The following is a 16,887-nucleotide window of genomic DNA, read 5'->3' as shown; positions in this document are numbered from 1 at the left end:
TGGTTGTCTGAAGAGGATAAGGATGCAGTGACTCACTGGCTAAGCTTGTCGATCAGAAAGGTCGGCAGTTCGGCAGTTTGAATCCCTAGTGCCACATAACTGAGTGAGCTCCCATTACTTGCTGCAGCTTCTGCCAACCTAGCAGTTTGAAAGCATGTAAAAATGCAAGTAGAAAAATAGGGACCACCTTGGTGGGAAGGTAACAGCGTTCTGTGTGCCTTTGGCGTTTAGTCATGCCGGCCACATGATCACGGAATTGTCATTAGACAGCGCTGGCTCTTCAGTTTAGAAACTGAGATGAGCACCATCCCCTAGAGTCGGGAATGACTAGCACGTCTGTGCGAAGGGAACCTTTACCTTTAAAGATATTTGAACAGACAGTTGTCTTTGTAGAGACAATTCTTGTGAAATTTTGAAAGTTTTATTTTTCTTCTGCAATTCATTGTGTGTATGTGTGCGTGTGTGTGTGTTATATGACATTCTTTTTCATTACTGTAATTCTGTTCAGTGATAGTTCAGGTTTCTCCTCACAAATGAGATTATTTTTTTCCTCCAGAGGCATGGCTATCATTCTCCTAATAAATAGAAGGTCACAAATGCTGGTAGATGTGAGAAGTGTCCTTATTTTATTTTTATTTATTTATTATTTCAATTTCTATGGTCACCCAGATAGAGTCATGAATCTGGCCAGCTAATAGTATTACAAGAAATTAAAAAAAGAAAAAGAAAAACAACCAATATAGAAAAAAGCAGCTGGGGTAAAAAGAGACCAACATAAGATAATACCTGGCCTTTGCCCCACTTGCTCATCTCCAGTCTCAGATATAAAATCAAATCTTTAATGCTTTTCAAAAGGCCAATATGGCTGGCACAAATTTAATTTCTGGGGGAATGATATTCCAAAGGGTGGACACCGTGACAGAAAAGGTTCTTAGGCAGGGATGGGGAATCCGTAGCCCTCTTCATGTTGCTGAATTAAAACTTTATCACTTCACTGATAGCATGCTGGCTATGGTAGCTGGAAGCAATAGCAACTTTCGTAGAAACATTCTGGTAATGATTTGTGTATTAATAAGCTATATAGGAAGAGACTTCGTTGCTAAATCTTGACACAAACCACATGTCCATTGAGACCCTTTCACTCCTTGCTGTATTCAGTTTTTCTAATATCCTTAAACACATATCTTTTATGCCCTCTGTGAAAAAAAATTCAAACTTTGCATTTGTCCTATCTATGTGGTCTCCCTCACCTCTTCCTATTTTCATTTTTTTTATATAAAAAAATCCTGGAGGGAATTGTTTCTCTCTCACGAATGAAGCCAAGTTGTTTCTCTCTCAACCAAACAATTATTTTGCAAGTTGACTTTTGTCAACTCCAATTAGGATTTCGATCTGGTCATTCCAGTAATGTCTTCAATGTGGAATAGTATTCTGGTGGACAGAGCATACCACTTGTCATCTATGCTAATCCTGCTAGATTTACTGGCTTCATTTGATATCCTTGAGCATCCTTTAATCTCTGCGTGTCACTTATATAATTCTCTTTTAGTTTTTGTCTTCTCATTCTGTTTTTGTTTCTTCATTGTTGAGCTGGTGCAGCCTCACAAAATCTACTCATTGGTCTCTGGCATTTTGTTCCTCCTTCTCCTCTTCGAACAAATTTGAATCAGAACCAGAACTAGAACAACAGAACTGGAAGGGAACTTGTAGTCTTCTAGTCAGATTCCCTGTTCAAGCAGGAGACTCTATGCCATTCCAGACAGGTGACTTGTCTAGTTTTCTTCTTAAAAACCTCCAGCAATGGAGCACCCACAACTTCTCAAGGCAAGCTGTTCCACTGGTTAATGGTTCTCACTGTTAGGAATTTTCTTTTTAGTTACTTCTCTCCTTGATCAGTTTCCATCCATTGTTTCTTGTCTTGCTTTTTGGTGCTTTGGAAATTTTGAAGTTGAGGGGCTTTTAAAACATAATCCCACAGTTTGGAAAAGGCTCTATCTTATTCTTCAGATGACAGATGATTTTAAAATCTTTAAATATGAACTCAAAGGAGCTCGATTACGGATTGTGAACTTGTGATTTCTAGTCTGGTCTGGTAACAGGATGGTTTAGTTTTATATTGTACTTTGCTTAATTTTAATAGGTTAATAGTTATATATTGCTAGTAGGTGTTACAGGATCTAGTTATTTTTATTGTAAAGTAATTATCTATTTGGTATTTCATTATTCTCTTAGAAATGCTAGGTTTACAACGCAACTGCTCTTTAGTTTGGTATTTTCTAATTTAATTTATACTCCTTCATTTCTGTTTTGTGCTTAATTTTTAAACATGATATCATCATTATTATCTGTTGCCTAAATGCTTCATTTTATATATTGCCTATATATAAAATCTAAATTTGGAAATAAGGTTATCTGAGATAATCTGCCAGAATGTAACTCTACCTTTCACTGAAACCTTAACTTAAATCATAAATTGAAAGCTACAGGCCATGAATGGTTTTCCTAATATCTTAAATATCCAGTTGAAACAAAAACCCCTACATATTACTCAGTTAATCTTCTACTACCCTGTTTTCCCCAGAATAAGACATTCCCTGATAAGAAGCTCAATCGGGCTTTTGAGCGCATGGCAATAAGGCCAAGCGCTTATTTCAGGGTTCAAAAAAATATAAGACAGGGTCTTATTTTCAAGGAAACACGGTAGCATAATATTTTTGTTATCTGCTACTTCATCAATTAAAGGGCTGTTCACTGGTGTCTTCATTTGTGAAAGATAAAGACTCCACCTGTAGTCTACTGGCAGATATCTTCATTTTTGCCTTGTATAATTTTTATCTCTAATTAATAATTCTACTTTCAAATCCACATGCAGTTGAGATTCTGTAGATTAGATCATCTGCTGTTAGTTGAAAGAGAAGTTGCCAGTTACATCTCTTTTCTCATTAGATCCTGTTTCTGCACTCTGTTTATTTTGTTTTTTAGCATATGGCATGGTTAGCCAGGGATCACCGAAGCGGCTAGCTGCCTCTGTGAAATGAATTTTTTCGGGTGGTGTTATCTTGCTCGTAGGATGCCTGAATGCCAGTAGGCAATTGGGGGAGGCTCCTTTCCTGTCTTTATGCAGTTTATTTGCTCACAGGAATCGAGCCGCTGAGTTGCCGACCTCAGCGGAGCGCAGTTCAGCATCTTACCACGTGGGCCACCGCGGCCCCCTGCACTGTGCTATGAAGGCAAAACACTTATGATTTACCACTTATTCTTTCTTTATAGTTGAAATTATTGGTGCAAGCTCTGAATGGTGTAGTGATTCATATCTGTCTTTTTGAATATCTAAGTACAAATGGTGGAACTCTCAACAATAAATTCTGCTACAGTTGCTCTACTATTATCTACTAATCTACTATGAGAAACAGAATTAACACAAACAGTTCTATGATTTGTTCTTCCAATTCTTTAGAGAGAATCTGATAGAGTGTCCTCCTCATGCAATGCCCTGTGTTATAAATGGAGTACAATATGACATTTGTCTTTTGTGCATCAGTTGCCTTGGATTCCTTTAAACTACAACAAAAAAGCATTCTTTAAATAACCCAAAGAGATAATGTTAAAGTATTAGAAAAGAATAATGTAATCTAAAAAGTCTAAGGAAGAGAGAAGTGCAGAATTTAACTATTTTTTGATCTATGCAATATGTAATTATACAACTACAGTGGCTCTATAAAACATTAATAATAATACATAGCTGTCATATCTGAAAGGTAGATGGATCTTAAGTCTACTTCATTTAGAACAATTGTCAAGAGGAGGTTTTATAGTGGAAATGTTAAATGTTCGAATGCTTAAGTAGCAAATGAAGATATGCTGTCAAAGCCATAAATATTCTTCTAACCTCTTAATTACTTAGGAGGCATCTGGTAATTCTTGATGCAGAACCCAACCAATAGATACATTTCTCTTACAGTTCTCCTCCTTGGTTTGCCATTTTATAAATCTAAATAATTTACTTCCTGACATCTTCTATATGTTAGTGTTACTTTATCTGACTTTAGTGTAATGGGGGTTTGAGTTATTGAAGATTTTCATTTTAAAAAATATTGAATTATTGTTAGCATTTTTCTCAGGTCAAAATATTGAATATGGGTCCTGTGGGATAATCATCTTAATTAGTCTTTACAGGGGCAAAGTGAAGTACCTTATATCACCAACTTTTCATTAAACTAATGGTAGTTTGAATCATGACTTGAATCTTCTTTTTATCTTGTTATCAAGCGTGAAGGAGAACATTGAAACAGCACTAGTTTTTGTTTTGTTTTGTATTTTTGCATGATGTCTTTTTAAACTATGTACATTTCTTTTTATCCTATTGGGAGAACTTTTTTCTTTAATAATTTTTCAAATATAAACATATTTGGATTAGACTACTGTAGAAATCTGTGGGACTTCACTGAGTGATCACTAACTTGTATCCCACTGATCCTAATGGATGTAAATATAAACTAGTCAAGATCTGTTTATTCTTATCTATTAACCCATTTTTTTCTTATACAAAAAATCCACATGAGCTGTTTCTCTAGTAGAGGCCTGCAGATTTCTTGCTCTTTTGAGGTTTTTGCATCCATCATCCTGTAAGTCAGTGTGATAACCTCCTAGCTGAATTAAGCATAAAGAGAAAAGGCAGGTTACTTACTTGTATCTTTCTTCAAAATAATCTGTTTAGTCAAACCATCCTATTGCAGGATTTGATAGGAACTTGTAAATTAAACTGAACAATACTGCTCTGTCCTTAATATATAATCCAAGTGGGCCAAGTGCCAGTTTTCTGCTTCAAGTGCTTTTGCTTTAGATAGGTGCAAAATCCATTAGATAAGTTTAAAGAAGGTTAGATGTTTGAATGTAGGCTCTTGATTTATGACCACAATTGAGCTCAAAATTTCTCTTGCTAGATAATTTTATCCCATTTTATGACCTTATTTGCCACGGTTGTTAAGTGAGCCACTGCAGTTGTGAATCTAATTTCCATTTAGACTTTGCCCAAGACACTGCAACCATCAAATGAATCAGTTGCCAATTGTCTGAATTTTGATCATGTGACTATTGGGAGGTTGCAATTGTTGTGCGAAAAACAGTCATAAATAGCTTTTTGCTGTGTCCTTGTAATTTCGAACAACCCACTGAACAAAGTTGAGGATGATCTGTAATCTATTTTCCTATTTACATTTTTCTTCATTTCCTATTGATACATACAAATACAAAATCTCTTAGAAGCCAGAGTATCCTTTGTCAGATAACAAAAGGACCAATCTTGTATCTGATTTTGAGGCAAAACATCTTTCAATATTTACCTTTATGATACCTTCGAGTTAAACTTATTCTTTACATGAAAAGTATAACTTTTCTTTCTTCTCTCTCCTTCTCCCTCCCTCCCTCCCTCCCTCTCTCTCTCTCTCTCTTTTTTTTCCCCCTTTCCCTGCCAGTTTTTTTTTTGGCAGGTGAGGGGTAGATTTTCTGATCATCAAAGAAATCATGATCAATTACTAGATAACTTTTTTTTCTGCAAATGCCTGCTTTGTCTGGGGACATTCATGAAAAAATATTAGAAACAGTTCTAGTAAAAATAAAATGAATAAGGCTGGGTGGTTTCAAGTCTCATCTAGAAGCAATTTACACCCAGTCTTCTTTATTTATTTTACAGAGGATTCATACAACACCATTTTTACTTTAATATCACCCCTTCCCCCTACACATTTTATGCTTCTTCCATCAAGGGGAGAAAAAAATCTTCCAGATGTTGACTGATAAGAAATGGAAGAATTTGAGATAGTTTATAAAAGATATGCTTCCTTGGGAACAAACCTTTACTACCTCATACTTTTCACCTGTGAAGGTGGCTTCAAGAAGTGATGTTTCAAGAAAATTACCGCCAGGAATATCTTCCACTAAAACTCCTTTGAAAGGAGAAAGTTCACAGTACTACAGATGTTTAAAGTTGGGGAGTTGTGTGGCAAAAGGCCCCAAAAAGGATTTAGCCTTTCTGATGCAACTTTTACGGCTGCAACTTTTACTATTACAGTCAGAAATAAAATAGAGCAGTGTTATTCAACATTAGCAACTTTTAGATGTATAGACTTCCAGCTCCCAAATTTTACCTAGCCAGCTTTGGCAATATTATATGATATAGAGTATTATATATTATAGAAGTATTATATAGAGTATTATGTTTCATTATATGTATTGCCTACATATCTTATTCAGAATATATTGACAGTTTCTAATCATGCCTTCTGAAATTCCATGAATATCTGGATCAAGGCTCTCCAAATAATTTTAGCAATCAAAGGAAAAATTAATTTTATTTTTAAAACTTTCAATTAACATAGCTAAATTATATCCACCCAATTGCAGATGAACATGACTATGCTATATTGTTCCATGTCTATATAAAAATACACAAAAATACCTTTATTAAAAAAAAATCTGTCAAAACAAAGTTTGCATCTTCCAGAAATTAGGTGTTTATATAAGCTCATTAATTTCATTCGGTTTCATCACATTTAACTGTACAAAATAATGGTGTATTCTTAAATGTTCAGATTAGTATCTTTTTAGTTAAATATTTTCTGTAAACCCTGTCAATTTTATTATATTTTTCTTCAGGTGTATGTATATCATTGATGAATAGGATTCAGAAATTGATGTGATTTATTTCAGCAGAAATGTTTCTCATCAGTTTGCTTCATTTTCATTTAAATGTACTGCCATGCATTTTCAAATATTCACATATCATTTGAAAATACAGAAACATTTGTCTTGTTCTATTTTTAATGTTGAAACCATTTCCCCATCTTTAATTTGGAAAATTTAGCTGAGGAAGCAGGCATAGTTTGTACTCCTAACCATGAAGACCATGCTTCGGGGGATGCTCAAGGTAAGCATAGTAAAGTTTATTTCCTATATGTTTTGATCCCTGGAAATTGCTGACCTAGATTAGACTATATATTGGTTTAGTGGTGAGAGAGAAGTAGAATAAATAAAAAAAAATTGGACAAAATTGATCAAAAAATAAATGTAAACAATAAGAGCAGCAAAATATTAAAACAACAATATAAACAAACGTATATTATGAACAGCATAGCTTCTGCCATTCATTATTTCAACTCACCTATCCAAATTCTTGGCCAATTACAGATGCATTTGAACTTTGTGTTCCCTAATTGATAAGTTTCGTTTTCAGTTTGGTTCTGTGGAATGAATTGCTTTTTGTGAGGAACAAGATTTGAACTAAAAGCAATCATGTCTACAAAATGTACTTGCTTCTTTTTTTTTATTAACTGCAATATACTGTATGGCTGAACCTGGACAGATGATTCATTCTTAGCTGTGGTTAATTGAAACTAGTTAAGATAGTGGTAGCTTAAACATTTGAGTTATTTCATCAGAACATAATTGACCTAATATGATATAGCAGGCCCATATTAAACACTGGTCAAGTGAAATTGGAAAGAAAAACATCCTTTTGCTCACAAAAGGGGAGAAGAAAAAAAATATATCTGAAACTTTTGGACATAGTGTCAAGCCACAGTTGATCATTACAATTGAATTACTCCATTGTATCTAACCCTTGCTGTCAGTGCTGTCTTAGAATTTTGGCTACCCATCTTGAAAATGATGTAGACAATATGAGGGAAAATAGTAAATGATCATTTAAATCACATCTGAAGCTGTGAATTATGACATAAAATAAATAAAAAGTAAACTATGCTTCATAGAAATAAAGTGGTAAATGTCATAATAGATTAATAATTACAGCTATTAAAAATAAATGTTTCTAATAGCTAGGAAATAATCCTGCTGTACTAGTAGTACTAACTTTAACTTTTAATTGGTTTTTAAAAAAGAATAAAGATACCTGACATATCAAATAAAGAGGTGCTTTATATATTAAAAATTTGTCATTTCAAAATAATTGTAATAGTTTTGATTTTGTAAATGAAAATAACTGTATTAAGACAATTGTATTAAGATAGATACCTTGACTTGTGTTTTACATCCTATCTTATATTTGAAATAGTTCGAATTAATAAGTTCTTAGAACTTTTTTAGGCTCAACAAATTACCTTTTAGATTAAAGAGATGTTGGTTACATTAAGTAATACTATAGCACTTAGTTTTTCTTCATGAAACAATCATTTCCTCTAGTTTGTAAGCTATTGTAAATACATCTGTGTATGTGTTACGTGCAATAATATATTCCTACCTCCTTGTCATGATAATGCCTTAGGTTACTATATTAGTTGGAGTGAATGGAAATAATTCATAATGCTGCTGCCAGTGAGATAAAAATCAGGACCCCACTTCACCCCCAACCTTATTTAGGAACCAGCTTATATTTAATTGAAAACACAGCTTTTCACATATTGTTTGCAGATTTTTCTTTTATGGTTTATTCATGGTCTAGACTATTAGGAGATAAAAAACAGTTCATGGTGGAAAAAAATGAAAGAAAGATGGTATAGAATTGTCATATATGGCCTTAGTGCCATTGACTAAAGAAAAATAGATGGAGTTATGCATACTCAGGCCAGACAAAGGCTGTCAAGAATTGATAAAATATAAACCAATCTCCCTGCCCTCCAGTATCCAAAAGAGATACAGAACTTGAATCAACAATTTGTCCAGTTTTAGATCAAGGTTGGGGGCTTGAAACAGTGCTGTTTGAGGTCTTGCTCCACAAATAGAAAGCCAGAAAGATATACAGCAGCAGTAACCTGATGCAGAAATTAAAAGTCTAAACCAAGGGTGAAATCCAGCAGTTTCTGACAGGTTCTGGAGAACCAGTAGCGGAAATTTTGAGTAGTTCAGAGAACCAGCAAATACTATCTCTGGCTGGCCTCAGAGTGGGGTGGGAATGGAGATTTTGCAGTATTTGCAGTACCCCTGCCACGCCCACCAAGCAACACCACTTTCACCAAGCTACGCCCACAGAACCGGTAGTAAAAAAGTTTGGATTTCACCACTGATCCAAACCCATCCAAGGATTTAAACAGCAAAGAAAAGAAAACAAGAGTTATGGTTCATGCAACAAAGAGTTGGAACACAGGGCACTATTGGGTTCAAGAAGTCAAAGTAGCCAGTTGTACAGGTTCATGGATGATAGAAATTGCATTCAGCAATGAGCCACTGTGCCCTCAAGTTCATCTTCCACAAACTGAGTTCTTTGAATTTTCTGACCAGGGTAGACATTGCTCAGAATTCTGTGCTTGTGTGGAAGCATCCAGTTTGAATAAGGGTATGCCTGTACCTGTATACAGGGTATACAGGCTGTACCTGTACTTATTTTGTCCTTTCCCATGTTCATTAATTTTTGTCTACTTGCAAAGTCATTAAAGCATGTAGGGCTTGAGTAAGACTTCATCCATAGGGTGTTTCTACTAGAAGCCAATATTCCTCTCTACTTTCTGATACTCAATGCTGGACTACTCTCTTGAGGAGGGGATTGTGTTAAATCTACAGCAGAATTCTTAGACCATTGTTATATAGACAGTATATAAAACAGACAAGAAAAGATGCACCTGAAGCCTGCACTTGAAAAAAAATATTTTAAAATTTTTGGGAAAGCCTAGAGAATATGTTTATAAGCAAAACATCAGAATGCTTACAGGACAGACATAAATGTCCACTTAATTTTTCAGGCATTAAAGTTTCTCAGAAATTTATTCAGAAACTTCAGCTGGTGCAGAATGTGACTGCATAAGTAGTAAATGATGTCAGATACATAGCATACGTAATAACCACTTTTGCGTGAGTTGCATTGGCTATCAGTGTGTTTCCAGATACAATTCAAGATATTGGTAATTTCCCTTAAAGTCCTACATGGTTTGGGATCAGGGTAACTGAGGGATCACCTTTTCCCAAGAGTCTCTACCTCTCCAACCAGATCTAGCCGAATGGGGATGCTGCAGATCCCATCAGCAAAAGAGTGTCGGCTGGTGGGGACCAGAAGACAGTCTTTTTCTGCAGTGGCTCCTGCTCTATGGAACATCCTCCCTTCAGAGATTAAAATGGCCCCAATCCTGTTAGCCTTTCGTAAAGCCCTAAAAACCTGGCTATGTTCTCAGGTCTGAGGCACTGAATGTGCTAATGGCCTCGTTTCCTGATTGTATTGCTAATAGGCCATCTTGGCTACTGTGTGCATTGTTTTTATTCTTTTAAAATGTTTTTAGTATTTTGATTGTAATCTATTTTTTGAATTGTAAATCACCCAGAGTCATTGACTGAAATAGGTGGATATCAAAATTGAATGAATATATGAAATTTGCAGTCATCCCGTAAATTATGATGTTAAGGGAGAAAGCAGGCTTGTGCTTTCCAATATAACACTATTAATATTAATTAATATGAATTATATTCATATTCAGAATTATAATTCTGCATATTCCAATGCAGTTATATAGCCTTTTCACATTTTCCAAAACAGATCTTTGTTTGATTTCTTTCTGCCCATCAAAGACCTATAGGGGGGAAATATGATAATAAAAATTGCTGCATTTTTGAGAAGGGACTGAGCAGGAAATGACATATGAAAAGTCTTAAGATGAGGTAGGGTATTTTAGTGCTGGCAGATGTTTTTCAGCTGAATAAGCACAAAACTAATTCTATAACCATTAAAATTACCTTATACAGGTAAGCAAAACTGTGTTTTATACAATGGACAACTATAATTCTATATGTTCCCTTAGCATAATATTGCTTCTTGTAAGTCCTATTTCTTTTAGCCATATAGTCCACTCTGCCCCCACTAAGCGCAACCTAATTGTTTTTGGATTGTTAGGGTTTTTTTCTCATTTTGAGCCAAGGATAAAACAGGTATTCTTAAAAGTGGCATCTATCAATCTGATAATTTTTGTAAAATGCACTCTCAACCCTCTGGACAATATTTATTTCACTCAGTAGTAGACTATGTAAATTGAGCTACTCGATCTCAAACTTACTGAGAAGTATTAAGAGTATACAGAAAATATTTGAGCCTTTAAATAGTTTAGTTTTTAAGGAAGTACTATTTAGTTGTAAGGTGTGTACTGATTTAATTTGGAGAGCATGATTTTTCTTCACTTCCTCATTTTTTCCCAATGTATTAATTTTTCTAAAGAATTGAGAATCTAGTCAAATAATAACACCTCTGTTATTGTTAGGAAATCTTAAATTAAAAGTTTGGACTTGGGCTGGTATTTTACAGATGTTAAATCTAAAGCAACAATTAATTAAAACTGAATAAAATGTAGGCAGAAATTCCATTCCCTAATATTAAACTGTAAAATATACTAAAACTTTACATTAATACTATAAATCTATTATTTTATATTATAAAATACTGTATACTAAGGCAGTTCTGCAAAATGCATTATTTTGGATTTACTTTTACTATATTATAATGCATATAATGCAAACAGCTAATGAATCTTCTTTGTTACAGTGGTAGAATTAAATATGTGTACTATTCTCATCCATGAAACATAGTTTTGTATATTTAAACTGAGTTAAATTATTCCTTCAGTAAGCAGCAGTGGGGTTATTTTCTAAGTTTGGTTCAGTTGCATAAAAAAACATATTGAATTACAAATCGACTAAAAACAATCAGTCTGGATTGGCTTAAACATTGGGAAATCTTTTGATGTAAAACCACTGGTTGGATTAGACGAGTGGATGACAAAAACTAATAGTTTATTTCCTAAAATCCAACCAATTCGTTGAAACAAGCAATAGCCCCTTTCTAACTATTGCTGCCCTATTAAATGCTTTTTATCATAAGATCCAAACTGGCCCAGAGGAGGCAAAACTGTTGGAAATAATTATGTTTGTGAAACCTCATGATCCCCCTTCCCCCTCCTTTATTACCCCAATTATATACTTTTGAAGCTGCAGAGATTTTTTTATACAGAGAAGGCAGACCAACTACTATAATATAACATGGAACACCTTCAAACGTCTTTGCTCTCTTTTCAAGGAATTACATGCAGATAAGGCATTACATTCTTAGTCCATTTGTATTCAAAAATGACAGGACACGGATAGGCTTCTCCATTGCTCTAGTCATTAAAGACACAAAGTGATCTTGCCAGTTCTTGACATCACTTTGCAAACAGAGCTTCACACAAAAACATTGGAGGAGCTGCCAAAAATGGTTTCAGTTGGTTGGGAACACACAGTATTTTGTGTTCCCAATACAGCTGGCTTGATTTTTTGCTGTTTTTTTTAAAAAATATTTTCCAGAGTATTTAATGTGAGACAAAGCATGCTTACTGTTTGCATTAAAAGGAGAAAGAAGAATTGTATGTGGTAGTTGCCCAAAGAGTTTGTCATATTCCAAATTTATTTTAGAATCAATTGCTTCATTTATCTATTCCAGAAAGCATACTAAGTATAGGGCTTTCCCCCCTTTTATTTCAGCTCACATTGACAGCAGAGATAAAAATGAAATTGGGACTGAAGAGCCAAAACCAAAGGTAAGTTGACAAGTGGATTATCATAGGTATACTTTCTCCTTTTTTGTTCTTCCATCTTGGAAACAATTTTTCTCCTGAGAGCAGGCTGTTTTCTATCTGATGACAGAAAAAAACTTCAAATGTTGTTTTCAGTATCTGACTATCCAGAAAGTTGTTTTGAAACCTGGACACTTTCTCCAATTTTACTATTAACTCATCTGAGTTCTTCTTCTCCCCCTTTGAAAAGAAGTTCATAATCTAAGACAAGAAACTCTTAAAAACAAATTGTTTTCCTATGCATCAAAATTGCTATTTTTATTCTCTAAACAACAAAGTGCTGCTTTGGTATAATTTACCACAGTAATTAATATGGATGGGTATAGAGCAAGCTGGACAAGATATATAATAAAGAATATTATACAGCTTTTTTTATGCTATACAGCTGATTTCATGACGTCTTGTGATTGAAGTTTGCAAAGTACGGTAGTTTTTAACCGTAGTACAATTAGGAATAAAAGAATCTGCTTATATAGTGTTCAAAAGGAGGACAGGTGTTATAGACATGCATAATAACCCAGGCAAGAACCATAACTGGAAGAACTGCAGTCTTGTATCAGCTGAACTACTTAAGGCTTCTTGTTCTTCTAAATTTTGTAGTTCTAAAATGTTCCTATTAATAAAATTAGTTTTCTTCTTAACTATCAAACATTTGCTGATCATGTGATTACTAGAATGAACCCAGCCATAATAGGAAACCCTGAATGTATATTTCAGCAATAATATTGCAATGGGTTACCCCTCAAAAAAGTTTTCTGAAATTAGCATGGGCACAAAAGGAAAACCATTCAGACACATTTTTTTTAATATTAATAAATGTAAAAAAACCTCCAGCTGTTTATTGGTTTTGTTGTGGAATGGAGAGAAATATAATTCGCTTATAATTGTGCAACCTTATAATGATAATTAACAGCATGGAGGTAATTAATAGGACATCTGAAAATTTCTCTGCTGTCATTTGATAAATACTTGCAGATCCTGATACTCATTGTAAAAGTGAGATGTTCCTTAAATATGGGTAAGGGGCTGGGATATGCCTTTGTTATGTTTTTGCAGTCCGGGGAAAATAATAGTTTCATTTAACTTTTAGTTTGATTCCAGCATGTTTAATTTTAGCAGTCATTCTTATTTTACTTTAACCAACCTTTTTTTTTAAAGTTTATTGCTTTTTTCCCTCTTTTCCATGCTAACCCTTGGTTTAATTTTATTTGTTTTAAAGACATCTATACCTTCCTCTGTCAAAATCCCACAAGGTAGATCTTCCATTACCCCCAAACGCAACTCCTCTATTAGTTCTATCCCCTTGAAAAAACCCTCCAATCCTTCCAAGTCCTCATCATCTACCCCTAAATGCATCTCTTCTATCGCATCCCGATCAACCAGTACAGGAATAAAAGGAAAAAACAGCAAGGTAAGGAATTACTTAAAAAGAAAAGCAGGGGAGAAGGGAGGAAGCATCATTTCATTCCTATTTGAATTTGGCCACTTGGTTTATACATTTGCGTTCAGTTTTATTTAGTTTGCTGTTGGCTGGAGATTATTTTTCACTAGATTATGTCACATTATGGTTACTCATTTAGTAATCTCTTGCTAATGCAAACTCTCTTCCATTTGAGTGACTAGGCTAGCATTGACCACTGACTCTTAGTAACTGAATTTAGAAATACTTTCTTGACATAGTTAAAAAATGCCTATTTAGTAACTGCCAATTATGCTCTTCCGTGGGAATTTGCTGTTGGAGCAAATGCGCCGTTGCCAAACTTCACAATAAAGATGGAGAATGAAAAAAGGCTGATAGATCATTTTGTAACTAGCTTCTCTGGCTTTGCCCAAATTTGATTTAATGTTGCTCAGGTTTTTCAAAAGTAGAGAAAATAATGTCACCCTCAACTCTGGAGAGCCAATAGTCACATTGACATCTGTTTCTAGGTTTCAAATTTCATTTTTGCAGAAGAAAAAAAAGCCCATGGAATTAATGTAGAGAATTAGTCCCTGAATGGATATGGTGCAGCCTGTTAGACCTTATCAAGTTGATTTGGTTTAGATACATTAGATTCACTATAAGAATGATTAGTGATTATTCTTAATTAAAAAAGAAAATATTTTGTATTCAAAAAGCATAAAATGCAAATGTAGCATCATAGTAAGTACCTACAATATTAGACTTAAGTGAAATTTTATTTATTTAGGAGACTTGGATTGAAAACCATATAAAGATAAGGAGGCATTTTAGCAATTTTTTGTTCTTTTTAAAAAAAAGTTCACTAGCAGTATAGTAACCCTTCCCTTTCTTAATGTATCTTTAGGGTCCAGATATGAAAAGTGCATCGAAGATAGCAACTCCACGCTCTGCTGTGGCACAGACTCAGAAGAGCCCAGCCAGTGCATCTCGAATCCCTTCCAAAACTCCCACTGTTCCTAAAACACCACCGAGCCTCAGTAAGAGAAGAAATTTATGTGTTCGTTTTGTTACACATAGAGGAAAAAAGAAAAAAAATGACACTTTGGCTTATTGGAATCATTTTTATGTGTAAATAAATAATATAAATTTTATGGTGGTTTCTCGGGAAAATATACATTCTTCAGGTCACCCTTAGCAATCCATGTGACCGATAATGTGTTGGAAAGACCTTCGAAAATGGGAGGTTAGCCTGGAAAGGGTTAAAGGTACCACAGTTGAATCAATATTATAAGGGACTTCCTCATGGCCTGTGTCATTCCCCTCACCCAACACTCAGAGGTTTCTTACATCCTGCATTCGACCTGACGGCATCCACTGCAGGAACGATCAGAACTGACCTATATTCCTTCCAACCAATCTACCAAATAGTGAAGTGTAGAAATTAACCCTTGCTTAGAGCCTAGCAGCAAGGAAAGAAACCACGCTCAAACAGTAAATACAGATGATATTGTTGGGAAAAGCTTTCCATAGGATTTTGTAAGACATCTAATCAAGGAGGGGTCAATTTGTCACATGTGCACCAATGCATCACTTTGCCCTTGAAACGGAAATGCTGCACAACTCTAATAGATAATGAAGCTAAGTAATCATAAGATTTCTCTCAATATAATGCAATCCACAGATCTTAGTGACTTCTATAACGTTTGGCAATCACTTTATTATTTTTACTTATTTCAGTGCCGAGAATGACACCACTATTTTCTAGTAGTTATTCTAATGTATCACTAAGATCTGAAAAGACACTAAAAGTCATGGTTCAGTGAAGGAATATTTTTGTTCTTTCAGTTGCTAAGAAGGAGCAGAGAAGGCCCCCTAGCACAGCAGCAAAATCTGAGAGAGGTAAAAATATATATTTTTTTAGTTCCTTCTTTATTCTTAAAGAATCCTAAGGTACTTTTCAGGCATTGATCTAAAAGTTCTGTTGATTCTGAATATTGGTATTAATATTCCAGGTGGTGCATGAGACATTATTATGGAGTGAAAACATTGTGTTCAACCTTTCAGTTTGGAAAGACAAGAGGCATAAATGTGAAGACAGCGTAAAATATATTTTGTAGAAGCATAGACTAAATTTGGGCAATATAATAATATTGTTTAAATATATAAATTAAACTGGCTGATATAGCATCATTGGTTAATGCTGGTTCAGCTGGCATTTCCCTACAATTAAAATCATGAATATTATCATTACTCCTGGAAAAGGAGAACAGATGGAGCCCGAGAGTCATCAGGTTTAGCAGCCCAATGCAAATGACGGGAAAGGAGCATTCTTTTGGATGTTCATCTGAGTGTGTGGATGGGTGCATATAGAAAGAGACAGGCCATTAGGTGCCCTGGCTTAATCTGGTTTATATTTTTTAGTTTCAGTTTTCATAAACTAAATTGATGTCAGTATGTGTTCTTCATATAATAAGCTGCAGACATGCAATATTAAACATATATTCTCTTTGTCATATTTTTCTGGTAGTATACCTAACAAAAATATTTCTGGCTTTAAATCTATATATTGCTTTATCATTTTCTCTAATGATGTATGTATTTTTGTCCAAAATATTTTTGCCCCTGGACATGCCCACCACATATAATAATAAGAACCCGGTACCTGGTTACATTTCCAACATTTAGCAGACATGTTTTTAAACATCTTTGCTAGCCTTGCTGGTGGCAGATGCCTTCTGTAAAACATTTTATACAGGTTTTCCTTATAGGTAATTGCCATTGTCAATTTATAATTTCTATCCCAAAGTTTTTGCAATTTATCTAATTGTATAGTATATCCAAAAAATTTTGCCCATGTTAACATTATTTCTTTCACTTGTTCATCTTCTATTTTAAGGCTTAGTAAACAGCTATATATTTTCTTTATTAATTTTTCATCCATCGCTAATA

At 34.4% G+C, this 16,887-nt stretch overlaps 1 protein-coding gene across 34 annotated transcripts in view; it reads left to right on the top strand.

The window, feature by feature from the left end:
* The window catches only part of MAPT (microtubule associated protein tau), a 123,527-nt gene that overhangs the window by 60,547 nt on the left and 46,093 nt on the right, over window positions 1-16,887 (top strand). For 16 of the 34 annotated variants that reach the window (XM_087893978.1, XM_087893971.1, XM_087893980.1 and 13 more), the window contains 4 exons: window positions 6,863-6,925; window positions 12,445-12,500; window positions 14,843-14,975; window positions 15,784-15,837. In XM_087893978.1, coding sequence (XP_087750104.1) covers window positions 6,863-6,925; window positions 12,445-12,500; window positions 14,843-14,975; window positions 15,784-15,837 — 306 coding nt within the window. Of the gene's footprint in view, window positions 1-6,862; window positions 6,926-12,444; window positions 12,501-13,755; window positions 13,948-14,842; window positions 14,976-15,783; window positions 15,838-16,887 lie in introns of all 34 variants that reach the window. The other 18 variants (XM_034415898.3, XM_034415899.3, XM_034415892.3 and 15 more) reach the window with 5 other exon arrangements.

Source organism: Pantherophis guttatus, chromosome 4 (assembly GCF_059756535.1).
Source record: "Pantherophis guttatus breed Tessera chromosome 4, ASM5975653v1, whole genome shotgun sequence".
Lineage (NCBI taxonomy): Eukaryota > Metazoa > Chordata > Lepidosauria > Squamata > Colubridae > Pantherophis > Pantherophis guttatus.
The sequence above is the reverse complement of the archived record's forward strand: the minus strand, read 5'-3'. Positions and strand labels throughout refer to the sequence as shown.